This window comes from Anomalospiza imberbis, chromosome 28, assembly GCF_031753505.1.
Source record: "Anomalospiza imberbis isolate Cuckoo-Finch-1a 21T00152 chromosome 28, ASM3175350v1, whole genome shotgun sequence".
In the NCBI taxonomy this organism is placed as follows: domain Eukaryota; kingdom Metazoa; phylum Chordata; class Aves; order Passeriformes; family Viduidae; genus Anomalospiza; species Anomalospiza imberbis.
Genome location: NC_089708.1, coordinates 5114713 through 5133118, shown reverse-complemented (window position 1 = coordinate 5133118; position 18406 = coordinate 5114713). Strand labels below are relative to the sequence as shown.

General features: G+C 65.5%; 3 protein-coding genes across 5 annotated transcripts; all 3 read right to left on the bottom strand.

The window, feature by feature from the left end:
- Nucleotides 1–8: 8 nt before the first annotated feature.
- Nucleotides 9–4806, bottom strand: SFTPB (surfactant protein B). The gene is made up of 7 exons (XM_068174334.1): nucleotides 4690–4806; nucleotides 3180–3304; nucleotides 2826–2894; nucleotides 1593–1691; nucleotides 689–1054; nucleotides 179–283; nucleotides 9–96 (listed from the first exon to the last, which is right to left on the bottom strand). The coding sequence occupies exons 1-7, from the start codon at nucleotides 4736–4738 to the stop codon at nucleotides 61–63; spliced, it is 849 nt and encodes a 282-aa protein (XP_068030435.1). The 5' UTR covers nucleotides 4739–4806; the 3' UTR covers nucleotides 9–60.
- A 2096-nt stretch (nucleotides 4807–6902) lies between these two features.
- On the bottom strand, nucleotides 6903–14839 carry MXD1 (MAX dimerization protein 1). 3 transcript variants are annotated; one of them, XM_068174503.1, is made up of 6 exons: nucleotides 14603–14835; nucleotides 14409–14505; nucleotides 11556–11585; nucleotides 10418–10532; nucleotides 9109–9268; nucleotides 6903–9021 (listed from the first exon to the last, which is right to left on the bottom strand). In XM_068174503.1, exons 1-6 carry the CDS (start codon nucleotides 14727–14729, stop codon nucleotides 8837–8839), a joined length of 714 nt encoding a protein of 237 aa, XP_068030604.1. In that variant the 5' UTR covers nucleotides 14730–14835; the 3' UTR covers nucleotides 6903–8836. The 3 variants fall into 3 exon arrangements, with proteins under 3 accessions (XP_068030604.1, XP_068030603.1, XP_068030602.1); XM_068174502.1 differs by having other exon boundaries at nucleotides 6903–9024; nucleotides 14603–14824; XM_068174501.1 differs by having other exon boundaries at nucleotides 6903–9268; nucleotides 14603–14839.
- Nucleotides 14840–15757: 918 nt separating this feature from the next.
- On the bottom strand, nucleotides 15758–18275 carry SNRNP27 (small nuclear ribonucleoprotein U4/U6.U5 subunit 27). The gene is made up of 6 exons (XM_068174507.1): nucleotides 18159–18275; nucleotides 17443–17563; nucleotides 16905–17014; nucleotides 16698–16777; nucleotides 16551–16615; nucleotides 15758–16064 (listed from the first exon to the last, which is right to left on the bottom strand). Exons 1-6 carry the CDS (start codon nucleotides 18193–18195, stop codon nucleotides 16010–16012), a joined length of 468 nt encoding a protein of 155 aa, XP_068030608.1. The 5' UTR covers nucleotides 18196–18275; the 3' UTR covers nucleotides 15758–16009.
- Nucleotides 18276–18406: the final 131 nt, after the last annotated feature.

Genomic DNA, 18406 nt, shown 5'->3' with positions numbered 1-18406 from the left:
CGCTGAGGCAGAGCTGCGTGCAAGCTTTATTGGGGAAAGCTGGGGGGTCCTGGTGCCCCCCTACAGCCAGACGTGCTCCTGGCAGTGCTGCAGGGCCTGCAAGGGGCCCGGGGGTCAGCTGGAGGGGCAGGGGGTGGCAGCCCCCCGCGTCCCCCGCGTCCCCCGAGTCCCCACTCACCTGGCAGCGCCGGGCGGCCTCCGGGCCCGAGCACCAGAAGATGGGGCCCAGGGCACAGGGGCCCAGGGACAGGGACAGCGCAGGGACACCGACACCTTTGGGGTCCTGGGGGGGGACACAGGCGTGAGGGGCCCCCCCGAGGGTGGGGACACCCCCAGGACCCCCGAAGCCCCCTCCCCCGGGCTGTGCCTTGTGCGCTCTGGCAGTGTCCTCTGGAGGGAAGGTGGCACTGACTGGGGACCTGACTGTCCCCAGGGGTGACAGGGCTGTGAGAGCCCAGGGCGTGTCCCCACGCACTGTGACACCCAGGATGTGTCCCTCTGGGGCTGCAGCGGCATTTGTGTCCCTGGCCTGGCTCCCGGGGACCACGGCACTCAGCGACGCGTCCTCGGGGCCGTGACGCTCCCGGACACGTCCCCTCAGTGTCGTGTGACCCTGGGGTGCCCTGTCACCTCCTGGGGACCATCCCCCCGGCCGTCCTCTTCGTGTCCGCCTCGTGTCCCCCCTCACCTCCTCCCTGACACACTCTGCCAGCCGCACCACGATGGCCTCCAGCACCCAGGGCGGCGGCAGCGTCCCCACGTGCTCGTTGTCCCCGTTGTCCCCGTTGTCCCCGCTGTGGCAGGCGAGGAACAGGCGGCAGAGCAGGCGGGGGCCCAGGCGGCCCAGCAGCCCCTCGAGCGCCAGGGCCGCGTAGCGCTCGGCCAGGCACTGGCAAGCCCCGGCCACCGGCAGCGGCAGCGCCCGGCACAGCCCGGCCACCGCCGTGGCCACCGAGCCCACGGGGACAGCGGCCTCGGCCCGCGCCACCAGCGAGCGGCACAGCCAGCACAGCGGCAGCGGCAGCGGCAGCGCCTTCGGGGACAGCCCGGAGCCCTGCGGGAGAGGGGACACTGCAGCGGTGCTGGGGACACAGCAGCGATGCTGGGGACACTGCAATGGTACTGGGGACACTGCAATGGTGCTGGGGACACTGCAGTGGGAGAGGGGACACTGCAATGGTACTGGGGACACTGCAACGGTGCTGGGGACACTGCAGTGGTGCTGGGGACACTGCAGTGGGAGAGGGGACACTGCAGCGGTGCTGGGGACACCCCAGCTGGTACTGGGGACACTGCAATGGTGCTGGGGACACTGCAGCGGTGCTGGGGTCACTGCAGTGGGAGAGGGGACACTGCAGTGGGAGAGGGGACACTGCAGAGGTGCTGGGGACACTGCAGCGGTGCTGGGGACACTGCAGTGGGAGAGGGGACGCTGCAGCGGTGCTGGGGACGCTGCAGCGGTGCTGGGGACACTGCAGTGGGAGAGGGGACACTGCAGCGGTGCTGGGGACACTACGTGGCTGTGTCCCCCCAGCACCGTGGCCCCCGCAGGGCCACCACCACCCACCCCCGCTGTCCCCGTGTCCCCGTACCTGCAGGTGGCTGCCGGGCGCCTCAAGGACGGGCACGGCCAGCGCGGCCCCGGGCTCTCCAGGACACAGCTTCAGCTTGGCACAGACCTCATGGGGCTTCTGCGGGGCGGCACAGCGTGAGCCGCGTGTCCCCCAGAGCCCGGGGTGGCCCTGGATGCCCTGCTGTGCCCGCTGCCCCCGCATGTCCCTGGGGGCCACAGTGTCCCCAGAGCCCCTCGTGTGTGCCCCAGTGCCACTCACGAGGTGCTGGATGTCCTGGAGGAGCTGATGGACAAGCCACTGAGCCAGGTTCTTGCACAGGGTCTCCACAACGGGGAGATGCGGGCACACAAGCCCCACCACCTGATCTAGCACCACCTGCACCAGGGCACCGACAGTGACAGTGACACCCGCAGTGACACCCCCAGTGACACCCACCGTGACATCTGCAGTGACACCCACACTGACACCTGCAGTGACACCCGCAGTGACATCCGCAGTGACACCCACACTGACACCCGCAGTGACACCCGCAGTGACACCCACTGTGAACCCGCAGTGACACCCGCAGTGACACCCACTGTGAACCCGCAGTGACACCCACACTGACACCCACTGTGACACCCACTGTGAACCCACAGTGACACCCACACTGACACCCACACTGACACCCACACTGACACCCGCAGTGACACCCGCAGTGACACCCGCAGTGACACCCACACTGACACCCACCGTGACACCCGCAGTGACACCCACTGTGAACCCACAGTGACACCCACAATGACACCCGCACTGACACCCACACTGACACCCACTGTGACACCCACCGTGACACCCGCAGTGACACCCACAGTGACACCCACCGTGACAGCCACCACTGCTGTGCTCCCCACCCCCACACCCCAGCCACCCCTGTCACTGCGGGTGCCCACGGGTGGTGCCTGTGGCACGGCACCTGCGGCACCACACGCGATGGCCTCCATCCTGTCACCTCACCACCATGGCACCCGCTGACACCTGCCACCACCTCACCCGCCATCCCAGCACCCGCAGTGACGCGCTCCACCACGGTGGCATCTGTGACCGTGGCACCCTGAGTGGCAGCCACCACCTCATCAGCCGCAGGGCCACTCCCAGTGGCACCTCCCTGCGTGGCACTTGCTGGCCACCACGGTGACACCCAGTGGCACCTGTGCCCATGGCCCCCACGGTGACACCCCCAGTGGCACCTGTCCCCCACCCCAGTGGCACCTCCAAGGCCGATTCGTTGGAGATTTGGCGGAGGAAGTCCAGGACCTGCTGGCACATGGCACAGGTGTCCTGCAGGAGAGCACAGCGGGGACATGGGGACACGGGGACAGAGGGGAGTGGGACATGGCAACAGGGGAGGACAGGGACATGGGGAGCGTGAGGACACGGGCATGTGGCACGGGGAATTTGGGAGGTGGGACACGGGGACATGGAGGAATGGGGACATGTTGGGGTGGGACTGTGGAGGGAGTTCTGGGACCCCTGTGGGGTTCTGGGGGCACACAGGGGGCTCAGGGACAGAGGGGAGGGTGGAGGGACATTAGAGGGGTGATGGGGACACGGGGGGTCTCTCACCATGTCGGGGGGTCCCCGGGTGAGGTGGGGGCAGCGCCCCAGGGCCCCGCAGCGCAGCGCCGTCACCCAGTCCTGGCACCAGGCAGAGGGGGGCACCCCACAGCCCCCCTCCGGCGCCCCCAAACCTGTGGCCACTGTCAGCACCCGGCCGGGGGGACCTGGCAACCCAGGACCCCCCCAGTACACCCCCCTCAAGTCACCCCACCCCAACACCCGCCCTCGTGGGGGGACCCCCTCAGCGAACCCTCCCGCTCCAACACCCCATCCCGGGGGCCCTGGCGCTGTGACCCCACCTCTACCCACACAGCACCCCCAAACCCCACTCCCGCCCTCATGGGGGGTGGAAGGGACCCCCCCAGTGACACCCCCATACCCCATCCCATACCCCAGGAGGGGTCCCAGGGCTCCGGACCCCCACCCAAGGGCCCCCTTCCCCCCTTGCCAGGCGTCTGTGCCCCCGTCACTTCAGCACAGGGTCCTTGAGGGGGGCACCGGCTCTGGGGACACCCGGCTTTGGGGACACCCGGCTCTGGGGACACCCGGCTCTGGGGACACCCGGCTCTGGGGGTGCCCGGCTCTGGGGGTGCCCAGCTCTGGGGACACCCGGCTCTGGGGGTGCCCAGCTTTGGGGGTGCCCAGCTCTGGGGACACCCGGCTCTGGGGACACCCGGCTCTGGGGGTGCCCAGCTCTGGGGACACCCGGCTCTGGGGGTGCCCAGCTCTGGGGGTACCCGGCTCTGGGGACACCCGGCTCTGGGGACGCCCGGCTCTGGGGACACCCGGCTCTGGGGGTGCCCAGCTCTGGGGACACCCGGCTCTGGGGACACCCGGCTCTGGGGGTGCCCAGCTCTGGGGGTACCCGGCTCTGGGGGTGCCCAGCTCTGGGGGTGCCCAGCTCTGGGGACACCCGGCTCTGGGGGTGCCCAGCTCTGGGGACACCTGGCTCTGGAGACACCCGGCTCTGGGGACACCTGGCTCTGGGGGTGCCCAGCTCTGGGGACACCTGGCTCTGGGGGTGCCCGGCTCTGGGGACACCCGGCTCTGGGGGTGCCCAGCTCTGGGGGTGCCCAGCTCTGGGGACACCCGGCTCTGGGGGTGCCCGGCTCTGGGGGTGCCCAGCTCTGGGGGTGCCCGGCTCTGGGGGTGCCCAGCTCTGGGGGTGCCCGGCTCTGGGGACACCTGGCTCTGGGGGTGCCCGGCTCTGGGGGCGCCCAGCTCTGGGGACACCCGGCTCTGGGGGTGCCCGGCTCTGGGGACACCCGGCTCTGGGGACACCTGGCTCTGGGGACACCCGGCTCTGGGGACGCCCGGCTCTGGGGGTGCCCAGCTCTGGGGACACCCGGCTCTGGGGACACCCGGCTCTGGGGGTGCCCAGCTTTGGGGACACCCGGCTCTGGGGACACCCGGCTCTGGGGGTGCCCAGCTCTGGGGACACCCGGCTCTGGGGACACCCGGCTCTGGGGACACCCGGCTCTGGCGGTGCCCGGCTCTGGGGGCGCACGGGCCCTACCTGGGGTGGTCCCGAGCAGGGCGAGGAGCAGCGGCAGTGGCAGGGCCATGGCGGGGGCGCGGGCCGAGGACGGGGCCGGTGCGGGCAGGGCCGAGCCCGCCGCCTCTTAAAGCCCCGCCGGCGGGCTGTGGCCGCGGGGCCGTGCCCGCTCACGGGGACAGGTGTGTCGCACCCACGCGGACACCGCGGGGCCCGCCACCCCCCGCCGTCCCCGCCCTGCCGCTGGCCCCACGCCCGCGTCCCCGCAGCCCCGTCCCCAGCCGGGGTCCCTGGTAATGTCCCCGAGTCCCCGCCGAGTCCCCGCTGCTGTCCCCGTGCTCCCACTGGGGCTCGCGCTGGGGTCCCCTGCGCTCCTCCCTGTCCCCCATCCCCCCACATCCCCTCAGCCCCCCATGTCCCCCCACATCACCGTCTCCCTCCCCTCTGCCGCGTCCCCTTCGTGCCCCCACAGTCCCACGCCCCACTGGTCCCCCCGTGTCCCTCCTGTCACCCTCCAGTCCCCCCAGCCCCCTCTGCTCCCCTGTTCCTTCATGTCCCCCTGTGTCCCCCCAAAATCCCCAATGTCCCCATGGCTCCAAACCCTCTTGTCCTCCCTTGTTCCTGTGTCCCTCAAGTCCCCCATGTCCCCGGTATCCCTCATGTCCCCTGTGTCCCCCGTGTCCCCCATGTTCCCCATATTCCCCAAGTTTCCCATGTCCCCGGTGTTCCCCATGTCCCCCGTGTCCCTCATGTCCCCCGTGTCCCCGGTGTCCCCCATGTCCCCCATGTTCCCCATATTCCCCAAGTTTCCCATGTCCCTCATATCCCCTGTGTCCCCTGTGTCCCTCATGTCCCCCATGTCTCCTGTGTCCCCATGTCCCCCCAAAATCCCCAAAATCCCCATGCCTCCAAACCCTCTTGTCCTCCCTTGTTCCTGTGTCCCTCGTGTCCCCTGTGTCCCCCATGTTCCCCGTGTCCCCTGTGTCCCCCATCTTCCCCAAATTCCCCAAGTTTCCCATGTCCCCGGTGTCCCCCGTGTCCCCCGTGTCCCTCATGTCCCCTGTGTCCCCGTGTCCCCCCAAAATCCCCAATGTCCCCATGGCTCCAAACCCTCTTGTCCTCCCTTGTTCCTGTGTCCCCCATGTTCCCCATGTCCCCCATGTCCCCTGTGTCCCCGTGTCCCCCCAAAATCCCCATGGCTCCAAACCCTCTTGTCCTCCCTTGTTCCTGTGTCCCTCAAGTCCCCCATATCCCCCATGTCCCCTGTGTCCCCCGTGTCCCCCATGTCCCCCGTGTCCCCTCCCTGCCCTCCCACTCACGTCCCACCTCCCCCAGAGTCCCCAATCCCCCCCTGCCCTGCCCCTCCCCCAGCCTTGTGCCACCCCCCTGCCTGTGCCCCCTGTCCCCTCCCCGCTGCCCTTCCCGGCAGGTCCCTCCCTGGGCACCACCGTCACCCCACTTGGCACTCGAGGGCCCTCAGGGCAGGTGTGGCCCCACGGGTGGGGCACCTGCCCCAGGTGTGCCACGGGGCTGGGTCCCAGGTGGCCCCGTGCCCCTCTGTCGCCCTGTGTACCCCCCCGGTGCCACCCTCTCACCCTGGGGGCTGCCCTGTCCTTGTCCCTCCGGTTCCACCCCCGTCCCCTCCCCTCCCGCGGCAATTCCGGCTCTTTCGTAACGAAATAATTTATTTCCTAACAATCAAACAAGACAGAAATATCCATGGACACAGCAAAGATCTCCTAAAACACGGAATTCCTAAAAAAAAAAAAAAAAATTAAAACAAACGAACCAAAACCAAAAAAAAAAAAAAAAGCACCATTCTATTGGCTTGACACGGGGGTTCAGCCCTGCAATGGGATTTTTGGATATTTACAGCAGGAACGGCTGGAAATGGATCCGTGTCCGCTCCCAGCTGCCCAGCGGAGCCAGGCTGGGCTGGAGCCACTGCTTGGGAAGCAAAAAGAACAGAAAAAATGACGGAAAAAGCACAAATAAGAGGTGTCCCCCAGAATAATAAAGGGAAGCTTGAGTGGAGATGGGGTGGCTCCGCTGGAAACATGAAGGATGAAACAAACGTTTTGGTGCTTCCCGGGAGCTGGCGGTTCGGGATCTGCCTTCCCTAAGGAAAAAGAAAGGAAAACAGCCCAAAAATGGGAGTTTTTGGTTCCCACCATCTGTGCCCCGATCCGACTCCCCCCGCTCCCTGGATTTTTTTTTTTTTTTTGTCACAACCTATAAAAAAGTCCTTCCTGCAGCTTATTTCATAGGAATGCTGGTGGATCAGTGAATTCCAGGAAAAGGCTGGCACCACCACAGGGGACCCGGGGATTCCGGGTTAGTGCAGCGTTTTGGGGTTCCCGGAGCACAGCCCGGCAGTGCAAAGGGCTGGGAAGGGTCAGGCTGGGACAGGACGGGGAAAAAGGGAAAAAAAAAAGCATTGGGAACTCAGAAAGGCACAAACCTGCCAAAACCCCTCATGTGAGCTGAGGCCAAACCTTCAGAATGTCCAAAACCAAGCAAAAGTCAACGATTTGTACCTCTGGAAGGGCCTTCCCAACGCTGGGAATCTCCTGCCCAGAGGGTTCTGCTGGGATTCCCCAGGTGGAGGCAAAAGCCACCTGAGCCATGGCCCCCAGGGACTGGTATTCCTCTTTTTCTCTGCTTTCCATCTTTTTGCCTTTTTTCCCCTCTTTTGGACGGCGCGGGGGGTTGAGCTCAGGTGCCCACGGTCTGTGACCATGCCAGAGGGTGGAAAATTCCAGCAGCTTCAAAGGAAAATTCCTTGTGGTTTGGGTTTGGTTTTTTTTTTTTTTTTCCCTCTTATGAGCCAGCAAATGGAAAAAAAGAGCCAGAACCTGGGAAATGGGCAACTTGTGGGGCCTGTGGGTGGCTTCCCACTTCCCCATGTGAGCCAGGAATGGGATGGGGGTGTTAAAAAGGGAAGGAAAGGGGGAAAATGAGAAAGGGGGAAAGGGGAAGAGAAAAGGGAGAAAGAAGGAAAGGAAAAGAGGGAGGAGAAGGAGAAAAGAGAAACAAGAAAAGGAAAGGGGGAAAGGGGTAAGGAGGAAAGGAAAAGGGGAAAAAAAAGGGAAAGAAAAAAGGAAGGGAAAGGGGAAAGGAAAAAGCACTGGAGTCTCCTGCTGCTCATCCCCTTGCACTCCATGGAGCTTCTCGATGCCTTTCAGCACCCGCATTTCCTGACAGGCAGAGGGGCAGGGTTTTATCCCAGCGCCGGGAAGAGCCTGGGAGGGCTCCTTGCCGGCTCCACGGGCTGGAAAAGCCCTCGGAGCGGCTCGAGGGGAAAAGGAAGGCGCTGGAAGCAGAGCTCTCGACATGTCAGCATTCCCAGAGCATCTCCAAAAGCGGGAAGTGGAGGGAATGCTCCCTGCAGTGCACTGGGAAACGAATCCGCACCGCGGCCGGGAACCCCCCTGGCCCCCGGGCTTCCCTCCCTGGGGTGGCTTCGGGAACCTTCCAGGAGCCTGAACGATCCCGGGGGGACCGGGGGGTGCCGCGGGGTTATTGCTGAGCAGAGGCATCATCTTTGTGCTGAAGGGGTGGAGAGAGGCCCTGGGCTCCCTCCGAGGTAGAAGAAACTGTCCCCGAGACTAGAAGCGTGGGAAGGGGATTCCAGGAGTCTGGAAGGCCGAGCCACATTCCAGGAGGTGGGACATCCCCAGCCAGGCATGCTCCAGGGGGGCTGGGATGGGGTCCCTGAATATTTAGAGTCGGGGGAAGGGAGCCCCGACTGAGGCTGATCCCTGTGCTCCGTGCTCCCAGCTCTGCCACGGATGGAAACTCCACAAAGCACCGGCTCTCTCTCCGGATCCGCTCCCAACGCTCTCAGCTCTCCGGCTCCGGAGGATCGGCAACGTGACGTGGCCACCCGAAGGTGCGGAAGATGGGGAATACCGGGCAGTGACAGCCTGGGGAAGAGCCCAGGGCAGGCTCCTGAGGTCGCTGTTATTGCCGGGGTATTCCCGGGCGCTTTGGAAGGCAGGGCCGGGCACGGGAGCCGGGCACGGGAGCCGGGCCGGTGCAGACGGAGCCCCGGGAGCAGCCGGGCCGGCGGGACGCGCGGGCGGCTCCGTGCGGGGAATGCTGGCGGGGTCGGTGTGCTGGCTAACGGGATCCCGAGGGGCCGGGGCCGCGGCGGGGCACGCGCCCCCTAAATCCCGACGGGAAGCTTCCGGCTGCTCGCCAGCTTGGCCCTGGTCCCGCCGGAGCTGGAATATCCCTCGTCGCTGCCCAGGCTCTGGAGGCTGCCGCGCTCGTCCGAGTCGCTGGGGCTGCTGCTGCTCCAGTCCAGGTCGGCCGGGAGGTCGTCCGTGCTCTCCACATCCACATCCATCTCTTCTGCCGGGGGAACGGGAACGGGAGCGGTTGGGGCTCCGGCAGGGCCAGGCCTCCCGCCGGCCGTGCCCCAGCGCGGGCTCTCACCTTGGTCCGAGTCGGAGCGCTCGGAGGAGAGGCTGGAGCCGATGCTGTCTATCCTGACCCGCTCCATTCCCAGCTTTTCCAGCTGCCGCTGGAGGTGCCGCTGCTCCCGCTGCAGCTGCTCGATCTGGTGCAGGGCCCGGCGCTCCTGGTCCTCCAGCTTCTGCAGGAGACATGGCACCCTGAGCCCAGCATTCCCTCAGAGCCACCCAGAACACGGCACCCTGAGCCCGGCATTCCCTCAGAACCACCCAGGACACAGCACCCTGAGCCCGGCATTCCCTCGGAGCCACCCGGGACACGGCACCCTGAGCCTGGCATTCCCTCAGAACCACCCGGGACACGGCACCCTGAGCCTGGCATTCCCTCAGAACCACCCGGGACACGGCACCCTGAGCCTGGCATTCCCTCGGAGCCACCCAGAACGCGGCACCCTGAGCCTGGCATTCCCTCAGAACCACCCAGGACACGGCACCCTGAGCCTGGCATTCCCTCAGAACCACCCAGGACACGGCACCCTGAGCCTGGCATTCCCTCAGAACCACCCAGGACACGGCACCCTGAGCCCGGCATTCCCTCAGAACCACCCAGGACACGGCACCCTGAGCCCGGCATTCCCTCAGAACCACCCGGGACATGGCACCCTGAGCCTGGCATTCCCTCGGAACCACCCAGAACACGGCACCCTGAGCCCGGCATTCCCTCAGAACCACCCAGAACATGGCACCCTGAGCCCGGCATTCCCTCAGAGCCACCCGGGATTCCCTCGGAGCCACCCAGAATGCGGCACCCTGAGCCCGGGATTCCCTCAGAACCACCCGGGATTCCCTCGGAGCCACCCGGGGTTCCCAGCACCCTGAGCCCGGGATTCCCTCGGAGCCACCCGGGGTTCCCAGCACCCTGAGCCCGGGATTCCCTCGGAGCCACCCGGGGTTCCCAGCACCCTGAGCCTGGGATTCCCTCAGAGCCACCTGGGGTTCCCAGCACCCTGAGCCCGGAATTCCCTCGGAGCCACCCGCCATTCCCACCCAATGCACCCCGGCGCAGCCACCGCCGGCTCCCGAGGGCTCCCATCCCCAGCACGTTTGGGATGTGGAGCCGTAGGGATTCCAACCCTCCCAGCCATCCCAGCTCGATTCAGAGCTCCCCCAGTCACCCCAGCCCCATCCCAGCGCCGCCCCCATTATCCAGTCACGATCCCAGTGCTCTCCCAGTTATCCCAGCCCAACCCAGCACTCTCCCAGCACATGCCCCATGCTGGGATGCTGTTCTCAGCTCCCAGCCCGGAGCTGGACCCCGATTTTGGGCTCACCTGGATGTGGAGCCTGGCCCTGGTGAGGAGGCTGAGCGTGGTGTGCCGCCCGGCCGCCGCGCCCAGCGGCACCAGCCCCTTCAGCCTCTCCAGGCACAGCCGGAGCTGGGCACGCCTGCAACGGGAGCACACAGCTGGCTCAGCTTCCTGGAAGGCATTCCCACCCCACTGCTGTGGGAAAACGGGGTGCTGGGAGCTAAACCCGACCAGGAGCCTCCCCAGCCTCCGCGGGCTTCCAGAAACTGGGAGAGAACGGCAGCCAGGCAAAAGGATGGCTCGGGAAAACCTCCTGGATAAACCCTGCCGGCACCCCGGGCTGCTGGGGCGATCCCAGGCAAGGAGATGCCAATGACCTCGGGATTCTGGGTGAGAATATCCACTTTTGGTCATTCTCTTCCATCTCAGGAGTGCTGTGAGGCTCCTGCTGACAGCTGAAGCTGCCCAGGCTAACACCCAGCTGCAAATCCCTTGGGAGTGCTTCCTTTCCCTGTTTTTAGTGGGAACAGGGTGGTTTTGGATACAAAAAATGCAGATCCCTGCAGGGGCACTGGCTGTGCTCCAGGGATCCTCCCTCTTCCTGTAACATCTGGGTTTTCTCTGCTTTAACAGGTCAGTGCAGGAGGGAGGCTCCAGCTCCTCGAGGAAATCCCTCCTTCGGCTGAAAAAAGCAGGGGTGCTCCCAGCACATCCCAGTTTCCCCGGGTCCATTCCCAATCCCAACATGTAGGTCAGATCCTTGGGAAGGGGTTGTAACACCCATCCCTGAACCGCCCCATCCCGGGCAGCTCCAAAGGGATTTTGCAATGACCTGCTGGTCTTGTTTGGGATATGCTGGGAGTCAACAGGGATTTCCTCACCCAAAGGGCCTCGGGATGGCAACACAGGCAAAAAAAAAGTGGGATTTACCCGGGATAAATCCCAAACTGGCTCAAAGATGAGCCTGTGAAAAGATAATTTTCCTGAATAAGCAGGGCTGTGGAGATGGATGCCATTCCCAACAACCAGGGCCAGGGAATGCTTTAATCCTTGGTGTCCTTTATCCCATTCCCTCCCTCCCAAGCCAGCTCAGGGTGGTGGAACACCCCTGGAGAAGCAGTAATTCCCCCCAGCCCGGCTCCTGACAACCTCTGGCACTCACCTGTTCTTTTCCATCTCATTGTGTGTCGACCTGGAAAAGAAGGAAGAAGTTATTAATTCCTCTGGCTGATTAGGGATTAAGAGTTGGGATTAACATGTGGGAATTAGCAAAGGCTCCCTGGAAAAGCTGCAGACCCGGGGGGCTTCCAGGGATGGTGAGTGGTGGGATGCAGCCGGGTAAGTGGCACTAAAAGGGTCAGGAAAACCATGAAATGGGATTTCGAACCAGACAGCCGAGTTTCAGAGCTGGGATTGGGATCAGCAGCCTGTCCCTCAACCCAGGAACATAAACTGGAAAAAGCCTTCCCTGTGTCCAACAGCACGGAGCAGCTCTGGAGGAGACCCCAAACACATTAAACCCACAAGAGATCCCCCTGAAGCTCCCAGCTTCCACGGAGCTGGGAACAGGCGCAGAACACAAGCTAGGACTGATTTTCCCTCCACTGAAATCCAGGAGGAAGCCACAGGAGGCCACATTCCCAGGAATGGTGCTCAGGGAAGAGCTGCTTCCCTGCCCACGGACTCCCTAAAACCTCCCGAGGCCTCAAGAAGCTCCACTCCAATTTGGAAAAAAATGCTGTTAATGTGCCTGAAAACTTAAATGTGGGAATAACCCAGGGGCTGCTGGGATGAGGATGTCTACTGGGATGGCCCCACGGGATCTGGGAGTGCTGGAAAAACCAGGGATGTCACCGAAGGGAAAACCAGGAATGTCACCGAAGGGAAAACCAAAAATATCACCAAAGGGAAAACCAGGAATGTCACCGAAGGGAAAACCAAAAATATCACCAAAGGGAAAACCAGGGATGTCACTGAAGGGAAAACCAAAAATATCACCAAAGGGAAAACCAGGAATGTCACCAAAGGGAAAACCAGGGATGTCACCGAAGGGAAAACCAGGGATGTCACCAAAGGGAAAACCAGGGATGTCACTGAAGGGAAAACCAGGGATGTCACTGAAGGGAAAACCAGGGATGTCACCACCACAGCAGTGGGAGATGCTCTCCGAGGTCCCTTTCCTGATGGATCTCCCTGCTCCAGTGGCTCTGCCGGCATTTTGGCCACATCGCCCAGGTCCCCAGCAATGTCCTATCCCAGCAGGGACACTTCCCACTGCAGGGGGATTGTCCTGAGCCCTGGAAGGGCTCAGCTCCTCGGCTCCTGGGCAGTGCCTCCCTTCAGTTTCTCCCCGGGTAAATCTGCAAGTTTCACACCCAGCCCTTTACCAAGAGGCTGCAGCTTTACGAGCTTTTCCCTGGATTCTAAATTATCCAGACACCTGCTGAGCACAGGGAGAGACAGGGGTGAAGCTCCCATCACCTCCACAATCCTGAACTACAAATCCATCATCTTTTCTGCCTGGATCCTTCCCGGAAGGGTTGTTTTCTCTTCCGGACTTGCATTCGCCATCACCAATATTTAGAGAAAAAAAATAATGAATGAATGGATGGATTTAAATTCTGGGGTAAATACACAGGGACAGAGGGGATGGCAGCTTCACCCCGGGGCAGGTGGAGCTGCCACATCTGTGCCTCCCACATCCTCTCCCGAGCGATCTCATGCCCACAGAGCCACTGGCTCGGACTCCCAGCAGCCTGAACCTCAGCTGATCACCAGCTCTCCCTCCGGAACGCGCTTTTTATTCCTGAAAACCGCAACAGACTGGCCCGAAGCGAACCAAACCTTCCCAGAAGGAAACCCGGAGCGTGTCCGGGCAGGACAAAGCCCCGCCTTCCCCTGGAGCCCGTTCGATTCTGCCCCCCGAGGGGCTCGGGAGCCCCGGCCCCGGGGCACACGGGAACCACAAACGCAGGCGGCTCCGTCCCGGCAGCTGCCAAAGGTCGGCGGCGGTGGCGTCGCGCAGACGGGAGCGCTCCCGAGCAGGAAAAGGGTGACAGGCGTGGGCCACCAGCACCTGGCCCCTCCCTGGCGCCCGGGGACGCGGGGGGACGGAGCTGCTGCCCCCCAGGGCGCCCCCCGGGCCGGGCACACGCCCTGCAGCCGGCCCTGGCCGGCAGCAGCCGGGGATCCCAGCGGCTGGAGGGATGCAGTAAAGGCTCCGGGCTGTGGGGCTCGCTCCTGGAACTCGGCCCGGGCGCTGGGAGCCGACCCCGGCCGGCAGCAGAGGTGGTGCGGGATTTAAGAGCAGCGGGGAACGGCCGCGGAGGGGTCAGGGGAGGCTCCGGGTGGGCAGCTCAGGAGGGGACACGAGGGGACACGAGGGGACACGAGGGGACACGAGGGGACACGAGGGGCCCCTCCTGCCCTGCCGGGGCTGTGACAGCAGCAGCTCTCGGGCCGGCCACCCAGGCACAGAAAGGTGCCACGCTCGGTGTCACACCCGCTGACAGGTGGACTTTGGTGACAGCGGAGCCCCACCCGGGCCCGCCACACCCCCAGGGACAGCAGGAGCTCCCTGTCCGCCGACACCTGGGGACGGCGGGGGCCCCCGGCCTTGTGACACCCCCAGCGACGGCGGGGGGGCCCTACCGGAGCCCGGGGAGTCAGCCCGGCCCGGCCCCGGGCCCGGTGACAGCTGGGGACAGGAGCCCCCGGGCCTGTCACACACCTGGGGACAGAGGGACCTCGGCACAGACCGGGCAGCGCCATGACAGGAGGGTCCCCCCGGCCCTGTCGCACACCCGGTGACAGCGGGGCCCCATCACCCGGTGAGCCCGGCCCGGCCGGAGGCCCAGGAACAGCGGCCTCACCGGGCCCGTCACCCACCCCCGCCCGGTGACAGCGGGGGCTCACCGGGCCGGGCCGCGCGGTGCCGGAGCTGCCCCGGCCGGGCCCCACCACGGCCGGGCCCCTTCGGGCCGGTCCCCCCCGCCCCGCCCGGTGCTGCCGTCACCTGCCGCCGCCGCCGCTCCTCCGGGCCTTGGCGCGGCGCCGCGGGGCCTCGCCGTCCTTCCCGCCGGGCCACAGCGAGGCGTAACCGTGCTCGGCTTCTGCGGGAGACACAACGGCGGGCGCGGGTCACCGCGGGGCCCGGCCGGGGGCACCGGCGGCACCGGGGGGGGGGGGGGGGGGCGGCGCGGGGGGTACCTCGCTCCCGCCGCTCCAGGAACTCGGCGGCCTCCAGCAGCATCTGGATGCCGAGGCGGGGGGGGGCGGCCATGGCGGGGCCGGGACGGGGGGCGGCCATGGCGGGGCCGGGACGGGGGGCGGCCATGGCGGGGCCGGGACGGGCCGCGACCGGCGCCGGGGGGGGAGCGGCGGCCTCTGCCCGCCCCGAGCGCCGCTCCGCCAGACCCCGCGCGCGCCACGCCCCCGCCGCCGCTCATTGGCCGAGGCTGAGGCAGGCCCCGCCCCGCCCCGCCGCTGATTGGAGGGAGAGGGGAGGCCACGCCCAGCGCCTCCACGAGCGGCGGAGAGGGCGCGTGGCCGCGCCTGAGGACACGCCCCCCGCTCGCTGCTATTGGACGGGAGCGCCACGCCCTCCTGCCATTGGCCAGGCCCCCCCTCGCGGCGCCCCGCCCTCAGAGCCGGCCCCGCCCCGCTGGCCGCTCGCTCTGCCCTGACTCACTTCCTGCCGCTCAGCCAATGGCGAGGCCGGACGGGGCAGGGGGCGGGGCCTCGGTACGTCGGGCAACGTAAAGACGGACAGGGACCGGGACCGGGAACCCCCCGGACAGGGACCCCCGGGATGGGGACAGGGACCGGGACCGGGAACCCCCCGGACAGGGACCCCCGGGATGGGGACAGGGACAGGGACCGGGAACCCCCCGGACAGGGACCCCCGGGATGGGGACAGGGACAGGGACCACCGGACAGGGACCCCCGGGATGGGGACAGGGACCGGGACCGGGAACCCCCCGGACAGGGACCCCCGGGATGGGGACAGGGACCGGGACCGGGAACCCCCCGGACAGGGACCCCCGGGATGGGGACAGGGACCACCGGACACGGAATGCCCCCGGACAGGGACCCCCGGGATGGGGACAGGGACAGGGACCGGGAACCCCCCGGACAGGGACCCCCGGGATGGGGACAGGGACAGGGACCACCGGACAGGGACCCCCGGGATGGGGACAGGGACCGGGACCGGGAACCCCCCGGACAGGGACCCCCGGTATGGGGACAGACACCCCCACAGAGCTGGGACCCCAGGGCTCACACGGGATTGAGCTGATCTGTGTCAACCCCAAGGATTTCTGGGAGGGGGAATGGAGGCCCTGCTTTACCTCTGAATGATAAAAATTTAAGGAAAAAATACATCCGGGGTTTTATTAACGGAAACAAACCAAAACCAGGGAGAACACAGCAAAATCCCAGCCAGAAACTGACCTCCGTTGTAAAAAAAATAATATAGTAACAAACATCTGGGAAACAGAAACTCGTGGCGGCTCTGGCTGTGGGATTTGTTGGGAATAACCCAAATTCTGCTGGAAGAGCCACCCAGGAGAGTGCAGGGAAGCGAAATCCTTCCGTGGTGGGAGCCGTGTGCCAGCGTCAGGCGATGAAATCCAGGGGCCTGTTGAATCCTCCTTTTCTGTTCATGTACTGCCTGGGCGAGGATGGAGCCAGAGTCAGCCCCGGATCCAGGGAAATCGGGACAAGAACACCCGGGGGAGGCTGGGAACGGGCCTCAGCGGCTCCAATTCCCCGTGCATTTGACCAAAAGAAGGGCAGGAAGGCTCCCAGCAAGGAGCCGCTCCAGAGGAGCCCAGGTTCCCATCAGAAAGGGAGCAGAATTGACAGTCTGGGTGTTTCTTGGGAATAAACCAGGTGGACAGTGTCGCTTCCCGCTGCTCTGATCCTGTCCAGGCCTCGCTGGGCACATCCCTCCTGTTCCTAACCTGCTCCTCACTCCTCCTCCTCCTGACTTCCCCATTCCCAGGGGGATCTGGAGAATCCTCACCTCTGCTTTTGAGTCTAAACCTCACAAAACTGCCGTTCTCCCCAGGCCTGGGAGCCGGATCACGGTGAGACAGTGGCCACAGCTACCTCACAAAACAAACTCCTCTTTCCATCCCAAAGCAGGGGGACACACCTGTACTTCCTCTTCTGGGACACGTTGATGGCGTAGGCATTGGCAGCGCCGTCCACCTTCTTCCCCTGGGGAGAAACGTCCCAAAATCCCATGGATTATCCCCAAACGGGGCAGCTGACACCGCTGAGCCCCCGGAGCAGCGCTCACCTTGGTGGTATCGAAGGAGGCAAAACCCATCATCTTCATCATCTCGATCTCCTCCTCTGTCTTGCCCTGCAAATCCTCCTCTGAGGGAAGGAAGCCGGGCATTGAGCAAGCGCGCATGTTGGGATTCCCAAAAATCCGGGTGTCCCTGGGCCGGTCCTGGCCCCACGGGGCACCCGGGGGTGCTCCAGGAGGAAAGTCCCCCCTCACCCGTGATCTGCCGCTCCTTCTTGGAGTCCTTGAGCTCCTTCTTCTCCTCATCCCGGCGCTCCTTGGGCCGCGCTGGCGACGAGGAGCTGGAGCGGTGCCGGCGTGGGGACCTGCTGGGGCACACGAGCTGGGGCTGCAATTCCCACCTGGAATCCCCACCTGGGGCTCCTGCTGTCCCCAGGTCACCCAGGGTGCCCTCACCTCGCTGTCCCCCACCCCACGCTGGCGTCCCTGCCATCACCTGGATGTCCCTGGATGTCTCTTTCCTCACCGGGATCATCCCTGCCCTCACCTGGATGTCCCTGTCCTCACCTGGACAGTCCCCACCCTCACCTGGATGTCCCTGCCCTCACCGGGATCATCCCTGCCCTCACCGGGATGTCTCTTTCCTCACCTGGATCATCCCTGCCCTCACCTGGATGTCCCTGCCCTCACCGGGATCATCCCTGCCCTCACCTGGATGTCCCTGCCCTCACCGGGATCATCCCTGCCCTCACCTGGACAGTCCCCACCCTCACCTGGATGTCCCTGCCCTCACCTGGATCGTCTCCGGTGTGGGGAGCGGGACCGGCTCCTCCTCCTGTCCCTGTCCCGGGACCGCGATCGCTCCCGCCGCCGCCTGTCCCTGTCCCGGGACGTGGAACGCGAGCGCCGGCGCTCTGCCCGGGGAAGGGTCAGCTGCTGCTCCCCTGCCCGCCTCCCGAAGGAAATCCCACAGAAAATCCCAGCGCAGAGCCCGGGACAGCCCTTCCCACCCCTCCGGGACAGCTCTGGGCACCCCCAGGAGGGGAAGGAACAGCAGGAAAAATCTCCAGCTGGAGCGGGGGCATCATCCAGGGGGAAATCACCGGGGGGGATCAGACAAGAGGGGGTGATGGTCCCCAAAAACCTGAGCAAGGTGGAGAGGGGCGGCAGGAGGAGAGGAAGAGGAGAAGGAGAGGAGGAGAACAAGATAAGGATGGGGCAGGGGAGAAGGAGGAAAAGGAGAGGAGGAAGAGAAGAGGAGAAGAAAGCGGAGGAGAAGAACAGAAGGAAAAGAGAAGGATGAGGAGGAAGAGGAGGAGGATGAGGGACGCAGTCTCTGCTCTCCCCCAGAGCGAGGAACCGGGGCCTCCCCGCCCTGGAGGGTCTCAGTCCCCGCTACCCCTGTCCCTTCCACCCGGATCTCCCGCGCCCCGTCCCCCGGCTTCCCCCGACCTCCCCCGCCCTTCCCGTCCCTCCCTGGGTCCCCCCGCTGCCCCGGTGCCCCCTCACCCCGCCGCGGCGGAGACCGGGAGCGGCTGCGGCCCATGGCCGCCCCTCAGCGCCGCGCTGCTGCTCCCACGGCGCCGCCGGCCCGAGCGGGGCCGGGCCTGAGGAGACCGGGCCGGAGGCGACCGGGCCGGAGGAGACCCGGCCGGAGGAGACCGGGCCGGAGGGGACCCGGCCGGAGGAGACCGGGCCGGAGGAGACCCGGCCAGAGGGGACCCGGCCGGAGGGGACCCGGCCGGAGGGGACCCGGC